Below are 16,037 nucleotides of genomic sequence, written 5' to 3' on the forward strand. Positions count from 1 at the left end.
TCACTGGGGGAAATCATGTATCGGTCATTACTTACATAAATATGTAATACAAATAACAAAAGTAATAAGAGGCATGATCTAAGTTCTTCCTCTTCCACCTTCCTACAAAGCAAACCAGAGTATTACTTGCAAAAACCTTCATACTCTGGATTATATAAGTGGGGGGATGACTGAGCAGCATCGGGAAACTTGCATCACACAGTAACCAACCCCACATTGAGTTAGAGGATGAAAGAAAGGCCAGAGGGCTTCTGGGCTCTGTGTTTAATTTCAAAAGTTGGTTCACTGAGAATCTTTTATGCTTAGCAAAGGTTAGCAGCTTTTTTCCTTGTTCCTCCCCAAAATGTGTTGCCTATTGCCATACAATTGTACTACAAAACTTGATGTTATCCAAAACCAGTTCATGAGAAGAGAACGGAAACATCTCTTTCCATTCCAAAGGAAAAACAACTCCTATGCTGTTTTCATAAGTGAGCTGAAAACTTGGAGAGGAACCTAAAGCTAAAAAAAGCAAAGAACTCAAAAAGATTCGTATTCTGGACTGTGGTTTCTCTTGCCTTAGCTCAAGGGAAAATGTGTTCATGGGAAAAGGCCCTGCCAGAAGCCAGATTTTTTTTCAACTCTGACATTTCTAGTTGTTGTGGCTTTAAATCAATATGTTGCTATTAATACTATTTCTTCATAAATAAAAATATTCTTTAAGGATTGTTTGATTGATAGTTGTTCAGAATTGAAACAACCACTTGTACATGTTTCCCAGCAAGCAGTATCCAGTTCAGCTCCTATCACCCCTAGATAGACAGTGACTGGGCAACTTAAGAGGCCTTTACAATGTTAGTTCTGAGTTTCACTCACTCAAAGAGTTAAATCACCTTCTCAGAAGACAGTTCCTGAATTAATACCAAAACAAAGAAGTGTCATCTTCAGCAGCTACCTTTGTATCTACACACAACTAAAGAAAACAACATCATACCTTAGGAAAACAGAAATCTTGCATGGTTTAATTTGAAATAATCTTACTGTCATGTTATTGCAGACTGTCTTTAATGCTGCAATTCACTTTTGTCTTTAGCCAGGACTAAATCAGATTATAAATCTAACAGCATTGCACACTAACTCTGTAAGGACGAGCCTACAGACAAACCTGCCACAGACAATTCAGAGTTTGTAATTGCCAGTTTAACTACACAACAAGTGTAACAAAAAGTGACCACGCTGCCCAAACACACCGTGCCAGACCCCACAGGTACAGTTATCGTTATTCAAAATGCTGGATTAGCAGATCTTAACCTAGGGATCATGATCCCCACTATACATTTGAATTGTCTTTTGCATTGATTAGATTTATGTTAAGACTTAACAAAAATATCTAATATGGTCTTTTTTGAGATTCCTCAAGACTTTTTAGAATGATTGCAGTGAGCTTTCACTGAAGTTTAAAGTGAACTTCACCCTCTATTTATAAACTGCAATTAAATTATGCTGTAAATGAAAACCGGTTACCTGTGATCGATGACTGTTACATCGGAAGCAGGAATCCCCAGTAGAAAACAGCTCTGTTCCAGTTCTTTCTTACGAATCTCCCCTTGATTGTAATAATTTCCTGAAAATAGCAAACACAACAAGACTGTATTAGATTAGGTTAGCTTGGAAAGGATTCTTCTCTTTCTCAAAGCATTGAGCGTCGCACACTAAATCAAAGGGGATCATTTGAGGCACAGATCAATTGCAGCAGACAAACTTCCGAGCTTTTACCTGAGCAACACGCGGCTTAGCTCAGGGTGAAATGCTGAGGAAAGTGCTGCCCACCTTGACCACATCCCTCATGTTTACGCTCTGTGGATCATAGCCATTTAGAAGCTGATTTGGCAAGGACCTCAGAACTTGCCATGTCTAATCCTATCAGTTGTCCAAACACTCTAGGACCCTCATCTTAAGATTGGCCAAAGTTAAATCCTTCTGCCAAAGACACAGGAGATCTTCCAGACAACAATTCTGGAATAACCTGCTTTGGAAACTGCTTCCAACCACTTGTTTGATTAGTAAATGTCTTATTCCTTGAAACATCACAATTTCGAACTCTTCTGAGCGTTTTGCTTGGGCTTTTTGTCTTATCTTGGTATAAGCCTCATCCACTTCTGAACATTGCTACATTTTTAGCCAGATTTAATATATCTATTGGTGAATTCTATAGGCTGACCATGCTTTGTGGGGGGAAAAAGGAGTCTTCTGATGTGCATATACATGGACTAACTGCTTACACATTTTCTGAATGGAAGTTACCAATCTATTACAAAATAATCAAGCAAGGTCTTCTCATAAACACAGGAGAAATTGCCTTTGCAGTGAGGTGACTAAAAGTTGTTACCACTGGCAAATTTCCAGGTTGTGTCTGCAAAAGAGGTTTGTGGGATCTTAGTCCACTTTTTAAAAAGCAAGTATTCACAACCAATCAGCAATAATAATCTCCTTCACTAATAGACATTTTGCCGTGAACTCCCTCCTGCACTCTCCCAGTACAGGCGCACAGAGCCAAGCTGAACAGCAAGTCCAGAGCACTTGGGCCAGAACTGTTGAGATAACACAGGAGAAGCCTGTCCCATGGTGTATTCTTTAAGTGATTAAAGTTCACAATATAACCTGGGCCACTTCTAATAAGCAGCAGTTGTCATATCACGCTAGGACGCTGCAATAGAATACAGTGATGCAACTAAAAGGATTTGAAGAAATGAGGAATTCCATCGAAACTACCTCTGGTTTAAGACAAAGATTTCTCACAAGTCTGCATCATTTGCAGAGGAAATTCTGGCAGAAACTAATATGGCAGGATTGCAAAGAACTTCTAGAACCAAAACCAGGAAAGCTAATTTAGATGAAGCATTTGGGAAGAGTTATAACAGACTGAGACCAACAACTAGCAAGGAAACAGGATTCATTATCTTAAAACACCACCCCCTTCTTCACTGAATTATTTTCTGCTCATCTTGCCCTGACATTCCTTTATTTATTCTTGGCATTAGGCACACAAAGTCCATGCCAGAGCTGTGATGGCCCCTTCCAAAATGTGGCCCTGTGCAAGGCAGTACTTGCAAGCCAATTTTAACTTTGAAGCAATAAAATGAAAAAAATAACACTGCGTATTAATGTACGATTCAAGTCTGTAGTCAGCTGTCTTGAATTACACTAGAACTTTTTATTGTTGTGGGTGTGAGTCATCTAAATCGAGCATTTCTCTGGAGCAGTGGAGCAATCTGAGCCATCACTAGCAAGCTTTGTAAAACTTTCAAAGAGGGAAAGAGTAACTAGAAAAAAAACCACAAACTCTTCTTGCAGACTGCGAGTGAATGATTTTAGGAGACTGTGACAATGATTATCTGTGGGTTTGCAGAGGAACACGTCAGCCTGGTAGTCTGCAGCTTAGATTACAAGTTCCAGCTCTCATAAAATCAATTCAAGCATGGACCTTCACTAGACAGATTGCGTGAGTAGAGCAGGACTTATTTTGGACCAATTTTTTGCAAGGCCGTTAATGACACCAGTGTTTTAAGATAACATCTTTTGCTGCAATGCAGCGTCACAGCTGACTGCAGGTGATGTTTTATCCAGACACTACCACTGTTCTCAGAATACCCAACTCCTACTGAACTCAAAGGAACAGATCCATGTTCTGCAGCTTAAGATATCAGGACATCAGGAATATACACATGAAACAAGAAAAAATGGGAAGCTCTTGAAAGCAAAAACAGCTGAACACCTGATGCTGCTGGGCCTCATCCATTCACAATACAGAGTCAGCTACTACAGAGAGCAAAACACATTTATACTGAGTTGTTATTTCAATCTAAGATTATTCAGTTGGTAAAAGACCAATTTTTTTTCACAGTGCCGTAATTCTAATTCATTTCTAAGTCATTTTGATTGATATCTTAAACACGCAAGTATAACGGTGTCTAAGTAATGATTTTGTCTCAGTGTTACAATTTGTAGAGTCTTTGAACAACTCACTTGTCATCATCAATCATACAAACAATGAGAGGATGAACCATCTGAATTGCCCAAAAGACTAATTAGAGGCACAGAAAAATCTATTAGCTCAGTGAATGTCCTCTCCCATATGCGCTGCTAGCTCTTTTACAACGACATGCAAGAGAGTACATGGATGGCTGTGTCAAACACAATGTTTCATGTCACTGAATCAGAAGGAAAGAAAAAAGAAAATATAAAAAAAAACAAACAAAAACACAACAGTCCTTTGGAAAGTTCTCTTACAGCAGGAGCGTATTAGTCCCCAAAACTGAAATGGCAGAGTTGCACTTCAGTAATCTCTCCATAGCTGTGAAAAAGCTAAATGGGATCCACAGACCTTTGTCTCTCAGCAAAGACAAGTGAAAGCTCTGCACTAAATCTAGAATGGGAGATACAGAGTGATCAGTAAAGCCGTTACACCACTGGACTTCAACAATAGCTTAATCCCTGGCTTCTCACCTAGATGGTCTTGTATTACAAAAAGCTTTGAGAACAAAGAACAGAAAGTTGGCAGTGAACTAGCCAGAGCTTTCAAAAACAGAGGGCACTTCCCTTCCCTCAAAAGTAAGTAGCTGTCAGTGTAAGATGTAAATGGTTGTAGCCTAAGATACTCCTCACAATAAACATAAAAAAAAATAAAGATTTATTTTTCACTGCAGGCTCATGAATTCTGGTATAGCAGTATGGTCTGAAAGATCAATTAAAATTAGGTTGTTTCCTATGCACAAAAAAATGACCAATCTATTAACTGATTAGGTATCAGTTCTTCAGAAAAAAAACCTGGAGCTTTAGTAGGTCACAAGAAGAACATACGACAAGAGCGTCATGTGCTGTGAGAAATTCTCGTCCTGGGAAACAGTGGAGCCTGTGAGAATCTTTCCATTCTCCGCAGCCCCAGAAAGGCCTCAGGAGAAGTTCTTCCAGTTTTTGATCACTGCACTTCAAAAAAGATGTGAACCAACTGGGAGAGTCCAAAGGAGAGTGATGAGAATGATCAGAGGTTTAGAAAAGATGAGGAAAGATTGCAAGCAATAGGGTTGTTTAGCCTGCAGAAGATAAGACAGAAGAGGCAGATAACAGTTGTAAAATATGTAAGAGGCTCCTACAAAAAGATACTCTCATTTTCTATGCTCATGGCAGATATGAAAAATAAACAAGCTTAAGTTACACCAATGATTCAGGGAAAAGTGAAGAAAAGCTAATGCAGCACTGCCATGGACTGAGGTGGAAGAACCCCGACATTTGTCTACAGTAAACACAGAGATGCTGCCTGCAGGTCGCCTGAGAGAGAACATGACCTGGGGTTCCCTTTGGGCCTATTTTTCCACGACTGAATTGTTATTTTTAAACGTCTTACAGCAAATGTGACATTAAAAGTGAACCATCCAAGCAAGCCCTCTGCAAGACCACAGACTTAGATGGAGATGCCAAAAGGCTGCGCTAAACAGCGCCTTGTTACAACTTCCCGACGCTTCCGCACAGTTGGAAAGTACCTCAGTGCCGCAGCATGAGATTGGATGGTGAAACCTCAGGGCAAGGTCCAGGCACAGAGGCAGATTTTGCTGCTGATCACAGCTGCTCACACTCTGCAGAAAGGCACGTTCTGACCAAAGCTGCCCCTGCGCCACAGCTGTGCGGGGAGCGCGGGGTGGAAGGACAGAGCGGTGACACGGAACCGCGGGCGGCTGGGACGGCACCTCCACCGCTGTGTCTCCCAGTGGAGCAATTGCCACCATGGCCGCGCAGGCCTGAAGGTTCAGGACACCGATGACATCACGTGTGGCACCACGGTAACCTCACACGCGGGGTCGCCCCACGGTACAACCGCTGCTGTCGTCACAGCCACGGGTTTACGTCACAGCGCGGGAAGGCATCATGGCGGCCCTCCCATGACGTCACGGGCGGGGAGCGCGGCCTCTCGGGGCGGCGGCGGCACCTCGGCGGCGGGTGTCCCGCCGTTCCCGGCGCGTCCCCCCTCACCTGCGGAGCAGCACAGCACCGCGGGGCGGGCACCGGCCCTGCCCAGGCCGAGCACCGTGGGGGCGAAGAACATGGCTTCGTCATCAGGGTGCGCCGTCACTAGCAGTGCGCGCACGCCGCCCGCCCGCGCCGCCGCCGTTCCCCTCAGGGACGCGCGAGCCCCGGCAGCCGCGTAACGGCGGCGCGCGCCGCCGAGCAGCAGCGCGAGCAGCGGCGCGAGGAGCAGCAGCAGCAGCGCCGCCGGCCCCCAGCACCACGGCCCCGCTGCCATGGCGACCGGTGCCGCTCCGGCAGGAAACGCGGGAGGCGGCGGGAAGGTTCCGGGGCATGAAAGGGCCCAACCCACCCATCCCCTCCCCTCTCTGCCCCGCCCCGGGGCGGGGCCGCTCGGCCGCTGTTGCGGAAACGTGCCCCGGCTCCGCTGCTCCAGGGCTGCCCGGGAGGGTGTGAGCGGGGGCGGTTCCCGCGGGGAGGCCGGTGACCCTGCTCGTGCGTTAAATAATAACTAATAGTGACAAAAGCTGAGCTTTTCAGCGTGCTGTACCTTTGATCTTTGCGCTGCACCGCTGTGGAAGAGCCGCGGGTTCAGGGAAACCCCGAAGTGGGGCAAGAGGAGCTTCTCTTCAGTCACGTTGTGCTGTCTGCTGGGTGTCCTTCGTGTGGCTGCAACGGGAAAAAAAACAACCCAAACGTTTGTGTCTTCGCAGTGAAGTCAACCTCTGGAGAAGGTTGCAGAGCAAAAGCAGGCAGGAAGTAGTAAAATAAACATTAAAAGGCAATTGGATACACAATGGCTTAGAAACTGCTTTTCAAGATGAACAGGCAATATGGGAGACAAATGTATTGTCAGCAATGGTGGAGTATGATAGCTGGGTAGGTTTAAGAGAAGAGAATTCAGAGGAATTCAGTATCTGAAGAGCAGCAAAGGCCTCACAAAATGTGAGCCTGACTTGCCTGCACAGACTTTTTATTTGGACACTTCCCAGTGAATGGAGGCAGCCACAGGCATGTGTTGGGATTAAACACTGCAAACACTTCGGCCTGGAGATGTCATGTCACCTTCATGTGGCACTTCACAGAGTGCCATGTAACTCCACTCAGCCCCTGTAGTAACAATACATGAGTTACAAGTAATGCTGTTTGCCCCAGGGTGAGCCCCTGCTTTATGACTCTGAATAAATAATTGTGTGGACACAACCCGCAAATGTGGGATATGACTTCCAGTATTTAATGTCAGTTGTATCAACAATGAGGTAATTCAATTCTGTCTAATGGTATTTTTTTTTTCCACAGTAAACCTGATAAGGGATTCATCATCTTAGCACACACAGAACTACATTTTTGCGGGTAAAACGCCACACAGATTCGAAATACCTTATTGAAAAAGCAGGGACCAATTGAGATACCCCTCGTTCGGGGGAGGGGGGATTAAAAAAACATTCGAGATTAATTTAAACCTCACATTTTTCAGCAGTCGCTGGTCGCCAGAGGCACCGCAGTGACAGCGCGGGGCTGACAGGGCCGCAGCCCGGGGGGCGGGACGGGCTCGGCGGGGCCGGGTTCCCGCTCTGAGGTGCCCGCGGCTCCAGGGGCCCCATTCACGGGCACGGGGGCTCCGCGGTGCCCCCTCCCCGCGCCCCGTTATCAGTTCTTATAAATTTATATCGATTTGCCCGTAATGCGGTGAAGGAGAGCGAGGCGCTGCAACTCCCGCTCCTCCGGTGAGGAACATCGCCGGGAGAGCCGCCAGGTCCCTCAGCAGCCGCGGCCGGTGCTGCCGGGACCCGCTCGCCTCATGGCGGCCGCCCCCCCTCCCGCCGCGAGCCCCCTCAGCGGGGAGGGGGAGGGAACCCTTCCCCGCCGCACCGGCCAGCGGGTCCTGGAAGGAGCATAACAACCGCCCTCACACCGCCAAGCCTGTCCGGGGCTTCTTACGAGCGGGTGCTGCCCGAGCAACGTTTCACCCCGGCATGGCGGGGGGAAGGGGCGAGCCGTGGGGACCGGTAGAAACCACCGAACCGCGGCATCGCTGTTTTTTCGGTAACTGCCAGGACCTGGCGGGAGGGGGCGGAGCCCACCGAGCCGGGGGAGGGGAGGCAAGATGGCGGTGGCGGTGGCGCTGAGGTTGAGGTGAGACGCCGCGACCGTCTAGCCCCGCCAGAACCTGCCGCCCGGGCCGCCCCAGCGCCGCGCCGTCGGTAAGGGCAGGGGGCCCGGCGGGGCGGCGCGGGGGGGCGGCGCGGCTCGGGGGGACAGCGGGGCCTAGCGCCTCCGCTGTGAGGAGGAGGAGGGGGAAGAGGCGGGGGCCCCAGCCATCCCTTCCTCCTCCCTCCTCACCGGGGAGAGAGCCGCTATCGTCCCCGGGGGGAGGGCGCTGGAGTCGGGGGGGGGGGGGGCCCTTGGGGAAGCCCCCTGGGATGAGGGAGGTGGGCGGATCAGGTGTGGGCTGGGGCGGGGGATGCCCGGTTGCCTGCGGGGTTTTTTCTCCATTTACGCGGTTTGTGTGTGGGAAGGTCCTGAGGGGGCGAGGGACGGCGGGGGGCGGGAGAAATGCCCCTTGCGGGGAGGTTTTTGGAGGAATCCCAGAGCACCGTTGCGTTGGGTGTTCATCCCCGTGCTGTAGGTAGGTAGAAGTGCAAGTTAAAAAATACATATATATATATTAAAAATTTTTAAAGAAGGGCCAGTTCTTCAAAAGTGGCCCCTTGGGCGCTCGAGTGGGTGTGTTGCTGAGCATTTGTTGGTGTCGCGCTGGGGTTGGGGTGCAGCACAGCCCGGGCCCCACGGGGGGGCTGTCAGTGCTGGGGAGTTGCTGCTGATGCTGACGCTGAATTATTCATATAGGACCTGTAAACATCCCCAGCTTCTGTCATCTCTGAGCTGCTGAAGGGCAGAGTGGAAGTGGCTTTTTTTTCCTAGAATTATTCTGATTTGATGGTGAAGAATTTTGTACTTGGTGGTTTTTCTGTATTTAAAAAAAACCCAAACCTGTGGATATCAGGTCGGTTGCAGTTAGACAAGATTCTAGATGGACGTGTGTACTGGTAGACAGGCTCAAGTAAGTAAGTAGGTAGTCTGAGCAATCTATTGTCCAAAACCTGTTTCTTGTTTCACAGATAGGGTCTTAACGAATGTTTTGCCTTTTCATGACTGTAAATATTGTTGTAACCTAATAATAATAAAAGGACAACCTATTACTATGAAAAGGGGATGTCTAGTTCTAAATATGTGGGTTTGTGGCAGCATTCTTGTAGTATGCAGTATTTTTAGGTATAGCCCTTTAGTTATGAACTGCTACAGCTTGGGTAGGGATTTTTATACAAGGCAGTATGATTTGAGAGGAAAAAAAATAGTGCTATTATAAAAAACGTTATTATTGTGGTAAGTAGGATGGCCATGGGCACAGCTTAAGTGCCTCCGTAAGTGGACACATAGTGTTGTGTCACTGCAGGTAAGGACCCTGCAGATCTGTTACAGTTTTGCCCTGGAACTGCAGAATGTTGTTATTCCTGATTAACTAAACAACCTTGACATTTGGAAAGGAAGTATGTAATATTTGAAGTGGATTTCTTGTTAGCTGCAATCTAGTGTCTCGTATTGAGGGATGAAAGACCTTCGTGCTTATCCCGAGGATTCAAAAGTTCAGAGGAAACAAGCCAACTACAGTGACCCTTTTTGCGAAAGCATAGTTAATTTTTTTCTTGACGTCGCTTTTCTATGTGATACAGTATAGGCTGCTCAGGAAAAAAAGTTCTGTTGTGCCTTACATGCAGCATAATTTGCCTGTTTGAAATGTACTGTTTGATATTGGTCACTAGAATACCTAAACTTGTTACTGAAACATGGGAAAGAGCAGCATTTTGGAATCTTCTTTTTAAGAGTTATAACGTGCGTCTTTTAGCGTGTGGAGAGGATATTACAAGTGTTTCCTTCCACAAGTGTTACTTGTCTCTAGCTTGTTAGTTATTGTATGAATCAATTAAAAGTAACTCTCCAGATTCAAATTACATGTACAAAATTGGAGTATATTTACTTTTCCACACTGTGCTGCTGATGATTTGTTTTAAATACACTTTATCTCCTACAACCACTCATTCTAGTTGCTCTTTTGGGGCGTGCATGTTTTTCATTGTGATCTAAAGGGATCTAGAAAGCTCTCTCAAAAACTGTGATAGAAGTAGGGACAGACACTAAAGCTTCCTTTCAGTTTCCCCCTCTAGTCCCTTTCCACAGTTCTTGTGCTTCTCTAACTGCATCTTCTAAGTTATTTCATTTTTCAGTTACAGCAAGAGTGAGAGATGATTACAGGGATGGGAAGCTGATTCTGCTTTGATTACTGTTAATCTCATGAAAGTAACTGAAAAGGTCTCCTGTATCAGAGAATTTCTTTTTGTATTATGTTCTTAATGTTGGCATTTAACATATTCTTTCAAAGCTCTCAGCCAAAGTTTTGCTGAAATGTTTTATTCCTCTTCTTTTATGCTTGCCTGGAATATGTTTTTAAAGAAGGTTTTCTTGCATGATCAAAAATAGTTTATGGAATTGTGGTGTGTGTAGCTACTTAAATTGAAGATTTTAAGAATTGTTAGAGCTGGAAGGGATCTGTGCTTCATGCAGGTGCACTGCAACACGGCACAGTCTTGAGAACAGACTAATAACCAGACAGTGGTTTCATAATGCAAACAATCGTTTCCTGGATGCCAGTCTTGAACTCTTCAAGTCATTTATGTTCTTTGGTCAAATTTGAATCAGTGTTTCAAATGGCAAACTATTAACTATACTGTTACCTTGTCCCTCTGCAAATGTTCCAGATAAAAATTCTGACCTATGCTGGACTGCTGCCTGTAAATATTTACTTTGTGCTGTTTCTAAATTATGCAAATAGCCAGGAACTTGCTGATTTTATCTTCCATTTTAGTTTCTCCTTCAGTGTTTCTCCCTCTACTAATGATGTTTTGAGATGTTCCCTTCCTCTTCTGTGCTTGTTCAGTGTTTATCCTCCATCTGTTAAATAACTCCCGCAGTCTGGGCCTACTGGGGCTGAAGTTGGGTGAGTTGATGTGCACGCAGAAAGCTCAGTCTTACCTTGGAGCTATGTTTCCTCCCGGCATCCTGACAGAGATTTCTGTGTCCTTGAATAGCTTCACATCTAAACCACGCCTGTGATGTTGCCACTCCCAGGCTTATTTGATATGCAGGTTTTTTCTTCAGGCTTAAGGAGGATGTTGGTCTGTGTGGTTTTGAAGTCAGTGACTTCACCTACTTATGATAACAGAGGGTATTGCAAAATTAAGATGCTGTATTGGTACAGAGATGCGCCAACCATCTCTGAAAAATCCTATTGTCGGTAAATCTCAGCAGTAAAAAAATCAGAAATGAAATTTTTGTGCAGACAGATTGCCTGGGCAAACTGTGGAACAGGACTTACACATTTGGTGCATGTTGAGTGAGTAGTCTTGGGTAAAACTGAAAATGAAAACATATTCACAAAGATGGCAAGGGCTTTCCCTATAAATGAAAAAAGATGAGGTAAAATATGGTTAAAGTAGGATGATGTCTCTTTTAATACCTTCTCTTGTGCCATACGTTCAGTTGCGCTGTATGCTGTGCTGCAGGGAAAGTGCATTTGGGTAATTCTCTGTAGTCTTGGTGAAGTGGCAGTCCCATGGAGAGCTGCAAACAGCCCAACTCCCGTTCCCTGGCTGCACCTGAAACATCTGCCGGGCCATTACTGGTGGGTTCCTGGGTAGAACTCAAGGCTGAATTGAAAAGCATATGCTCTCCTAAATGGATTAAAATACATTCACGTTTCAAGGAAGATGTCTAACAAACATGAATATAAATTAACTAGGAAACCCATTGATTCCTGTCCTGTTTGTCAGTGTTAGAAAGTGAAGCCCATGTAAGTTCATTACAAGTTCAAGGGCTGTTCAGCAAACAGGTATATTATTACTGTTCAGCTGTGCTCTTTGCCTTATTAGTAGCAGTTTTGGGAAAAAAAAGAAGAGGAATTAGTTTAAGCAAAAAGAAATGTATATGCTTTGTTAGCCACTGTAGAATTTTGTCTCAGGTTCATATTCTTCAACTCTTGTTCCTGTTTTTCTGCTGTGTGAAATGCTGTGTTGACAGAGAAGGGGTGTCTGGAAAGTGGGAATTTTCACATATAATCAGTGTCATTTCATGGTTTAGGTTTCTTGGAACGTTATTCCCAAAACTCTTATTAATAAATATTTCTATGGTTGCTGATGTTTCACTATGATCTCAAAGGTCAGACTTAGGTATATCTGAAACCTTGACATCCTGTGTTTTGTTTTGTTTTGTTGATTTTTGTTGTTGTTTTTCTCACATATATAAATGTTTACTTACACTGTTTGTAGTTCAAGATCTCTTCCACTCTTTGCCTTTTTCTGTGATCTAGAGGCTGTTCCATGAACCTCAATTAGGAGTTATATTTTTATATATTGTTGCATTCCTTGTGAAATAGAACATCTCAATCATAAATGTAGTAACAATAAACTCTGTTTCCAGAAGGCCCTGGTGCATTTCCTTTGGAGTATCTGAATAGACTTGGGCTTTGCTCTTATGTACAGTTAAAAAAAAAAAGGTCATATTTAACCTTATTGTATTTTTGGCTAAAATCTAGACTTGATTGTATCTGAGCCCAGTCAGCTGAGAAGGGTGATGAGGCTGAGACTTTATCCTGAAACCCACTTTATAGTTGTGGTTTCACAGAATCACAGAATGTCAGGGATTGGAAGGGACCTCAAAAGCTCATCCAGTGCAATCCCCCCATGGAGCAGGAACACCCAGATGAGGTTACACAGGAAGGTGTTCAGGCGGGTTGGAATGTCTGCAGAGAAGGAGACTCCACAACCCCCTGGGCAGCCTGTTCCAGGCTCTGCCACCCTCACTGGGAAGAAGTTCCTTCTCAAATTTAAGTGGGACCTCTTGTGTTCCAGTTTGAACCCATTACCCCTTGTCCTACTGTTGGTTGTCACCGAGAAGAGCCTGGCTCCATCCTCCTGACACTCACCCTTTATATATCTGTAAACATTAATGAGATCACCCCTCAATCTCCTCCAGCTCCAGAGCCCCAGCTCCCTCAGCCTTTCCTGACACGGGAGATGCTCCACTCCCTTCAGCATCTTTGTTGCCCTGCGCTGGACTCTCTCCAGCAGTTCCCTGTCCTGCTGGAACTGAGGGGCCACAACTGGACACAATATTCCAGGTGAGGTCTCTCCAGGGCAGAGTAGAGGGACAGGAGAACCTCTCTGACCTACTGACCGCCCCCCTTCTAATCCACTCCAGGTACCATTGGCCTTCCTGGCCACAAGGGCCCAGTGCTGGCTCATGGTCATCCTGCTGTCCACCAGGACCCCCAGGTCCCTTTCCCCTACACTGCTCTCTAATAGGTCATTCCCCAACTGATACTGGAACCTGGGGTTGTTCCTACCTAGATTCAAGACTCTACCCTTGCCCTTGTTATATTTCATTAAATTTTTCCCTGCCCAGCTCTCCAGCCTGTCCAGGTCTCTGGATGGCAGCACAGCCTCTGGCGTGTCAGCCACTCCTCCCAGCTTGGTGTCATCAGCAAACTCGCTGATCACTTTATTCCCTCGTCCAAATCGTTGATGAATATATTGAATAATACCAGCCCCAGTACTGACCCCTGAGGCACTGCACTAGATCCAGGCCTCCAACTGGACTGTGCCCCATTTACTCCCACCAGAGTAAACTTTGAATAAATATCCCTGAATCAATTTTGTGATTCATTGTGGATCCCCTGCATAAGGCAAAGCCTTCCTTGTTCTGCCATAGGTTAGTTACTTCAGAGCTTAATTTACTGAGGCTGCTGATTTAAAAACAAAATCCCCCAGCTCGGTTTAAGCCTTACATGACTGTAATCTAGTTCTTTGCGCTCTTTATATCACACTTATTTTGCTCAAAAACGAGGAAAATTCTCGGAAGGATGTGAAATTTAATTAGGAAATGTTGGTTAAGTACTTCAAGATGGCATGAAAATGACTCTAAATGTGGAAATGTTGGCTTGTTTCATATCTGTGAAGAGAAACGGAGTCTACCCATGAGACGGGTGTTTTATCGGTGAAGGGGAACGGGAATCCCAGGCTGTGGTTCCGCAGACAGCGAGGAGGTGACTCCGCATCCTTCTGGCCTCGACCGCTTCCCTTCAGCCGGCGTTACCCTTGGTGAGGTCACAGCCTGGATGGGTTTGGGGAACTGCCCTGCTAAAAATAGTCACAGCTTTTAACCTGCTGTGTTTTCCCGAGTGAAGAACTGCTTTGCTCAGGCAGCACTAGCTTTTGTCTGCTTAAGTGCTGCAAGACTCGAGTCTTATTTCTGATTTAGTCATTGCCTGTTTCCTGGGTAGTTTTTGATAGATTTCTTAACCTTTCTGTAACTCATTTTCCCATGTGTATGCTGAAGATGGTCTGTACTTCTGCTTCCTTCTGAGGCATTTTGAGATCTGGAGATCAGGTGATGTTGTCCAAATTAGTATTGCCTCATAGAAAACAAATCGGGAATTATGCTGTGACTGTTGCCATTATAATAACCAGTTCTAAATCATTTGTAACTTATTCAAAATTCTCCACATATGGCAAATGTAAATGTGAACGGTAGCTTTTAAGGGGACGTCTGAATTGGATTTGTTCGGTAGTTTGAGCTGGCTGAAGAGAAAAATATCATAATACCTTTAGAAATAAACATTGTTAAATCATTTCCTTGGCTGAGAAGCTCGAAATACCACAGGGTCCAGTATCTCTTCACGGTTCCTGAAACTGTTACTCTTGTCCCTGTTTTTCCTCAGCTAAGTATCTTCAGACTTAACAGTTTCTTTCTTGACTCTTTACTCTTACTTCTCCTGTAATTATTATTATTTTTTAATATTATCCATTCAACGCTGCTGGGTTTCCCCATTGCATAATATGTTTTACCACAGAGTCTGGGACTGTCAGTGACGTGGGACACTACAGCAGAACGGAGCAGGTTCTGAAGTACAAACCAAGAAATGCTTCTTGCTGCTCATTCTAATCGTCAGTATTCAGTGAGACAGACAATTTGCCAGCCTGGTTGGCAGCTGCATGAGAGTATTCGCAGCCTAATATCTTTGTGAGACATTTAAGTCACGATTCCAAAGTCTATAGCAGTTTTTATAAATGTTTATATTAGAAACCTCTGAAATTTGCGGAATAACATGAAAAGGTATGAAGATACTTGAGTGAAAAATATAATCTTGCTGCCGTTAACTGAGCAGTTGGAAGCTGATTCCTTGTGTTGTAATTTGTCAAGGGTGCTGAAAATGAAGATGAGCAGCCTATGTTCTGGCAGAGGAAACCAGGGGAAGGATCAGAGAGCAGAGAGTTAATAGTGAGGAGCTTTACAGAAGCATTCTGGTTGGATCTGAGTGGAGCTGGGTGAAGCTTTCATGACTAATGGAAGGATACAGTGGTGAGGAAAGCCTGGATGAGTTTGTTTAGAGTCTACGCACACAATTACAGATTTATGCAAAAAGACCGTCATATTTAACCATAATCTGAACATATGGAACTTGCAGAGGTTACAGCAGGAAGCTGACCAAGAAATAGATTGATGGAAGAATAATCTGTGTTCACTGGCTACATGTGAGCAGATGCTGAAGAGAGAGGCAGATGCTTTTAGATGAAAGTTTGCCTGCAGAGAAATAAGAGTTGAAGTCAAGTACTTATATCCACAATTGCAGAATTAAGGTAGTAAGACAGGGAAAGATGAGCAAAATATCAATGGTAATTCTACAGGCAAATGTTGGCAGAAATAAGTGTAAATAAGCTCCTGCTATAGGAGCCTGAGAGATAAGATGGGTTCTGCAGGGTATATAGAGAAGTTAAATTAGGAGAGTGTGCAGGCACATATAAATGTCTGTAACAAGAGGTTTAGAGGGACGGAATATTGCACTTTAATGTCATTTTATACATCGTTGTACTACAGTGTTGGTTTTGTCTTGAAATAAATGAGATCATATGCAGAATGCCCAT

The 16,037-nt window shown here is 44.9% G+C and overlaps 2 protein-coding genes across 13 annotated transcripts in view; one reads left to right on the forward strand and one right to left on the reverse strand.

Annotated features, from left to right (window-relative positions):
• PIGL (phosphatidylinositol glycan anchor biosynthesis class L) overlaps nt 1–6,320 on the reverse strand; it is a 49,111-nt gene extending 42,791 nt beyond the window's left edge. The window contains exons 1-2 of the mRNA XM_080356994.1: nt 6,007–6,320; nt 1,504–1,603 (exon numbers count right to left, since the gene is read on the reverse strand). Coding sequence (XP_080213120.1) covers nt 1,504–1,603; nt 6,007–6,277 — 371 coding nt within the window. The 5' untranslated portion in view covers nt 6,278–6,320. The remainder of the gene's footprint in view (nt 1–1,503; nt 1,604–6,006) is intronic.
• A 1,769-nt stretch (nt 6,321–8,089) lies between these two features.
• Nucleotides 8,090–16,037, forward strand: part of NCOR1 (nuclear receptor corepressor 1) — a 57,134-nt gene continuing 49,186 nt past the window's right edge. For 8 of the 12 annotated variants that reach the window (XR_013923076.1, XM_080356887.1, XM_080356896.1 and 5 more), the window contains exon 1: nt 8,095–8,204. The gene's annotated coding sequence lies outside the window, so the exon portion shown is untranslated. Of the gene's footprint in view, nt 8,205–8,575; nt 8,630–13,142; nt 13,235–14,072; nt 14,214–16,037 lie in introns of those variants that run through there. The other 4 variants (XM_080356891.1, XM_080356892.1, XM_080356893.1 and 1 more) reach the window with 4 other exon arrangements.

The sequence above is a fragment of the Nesoenas mayeri genome, assembly GCF_963082525.1.
Source record: "Nesoenas mayeri genome assembly, chromosome: 20".
NCBI classification, from domain to species: domain Eukaryota; kingdom Metazoa; phylum Chordata; class Aves; order Columbiformes; family Columbidae; genus Nesoenas; species Nesoenas mayeri.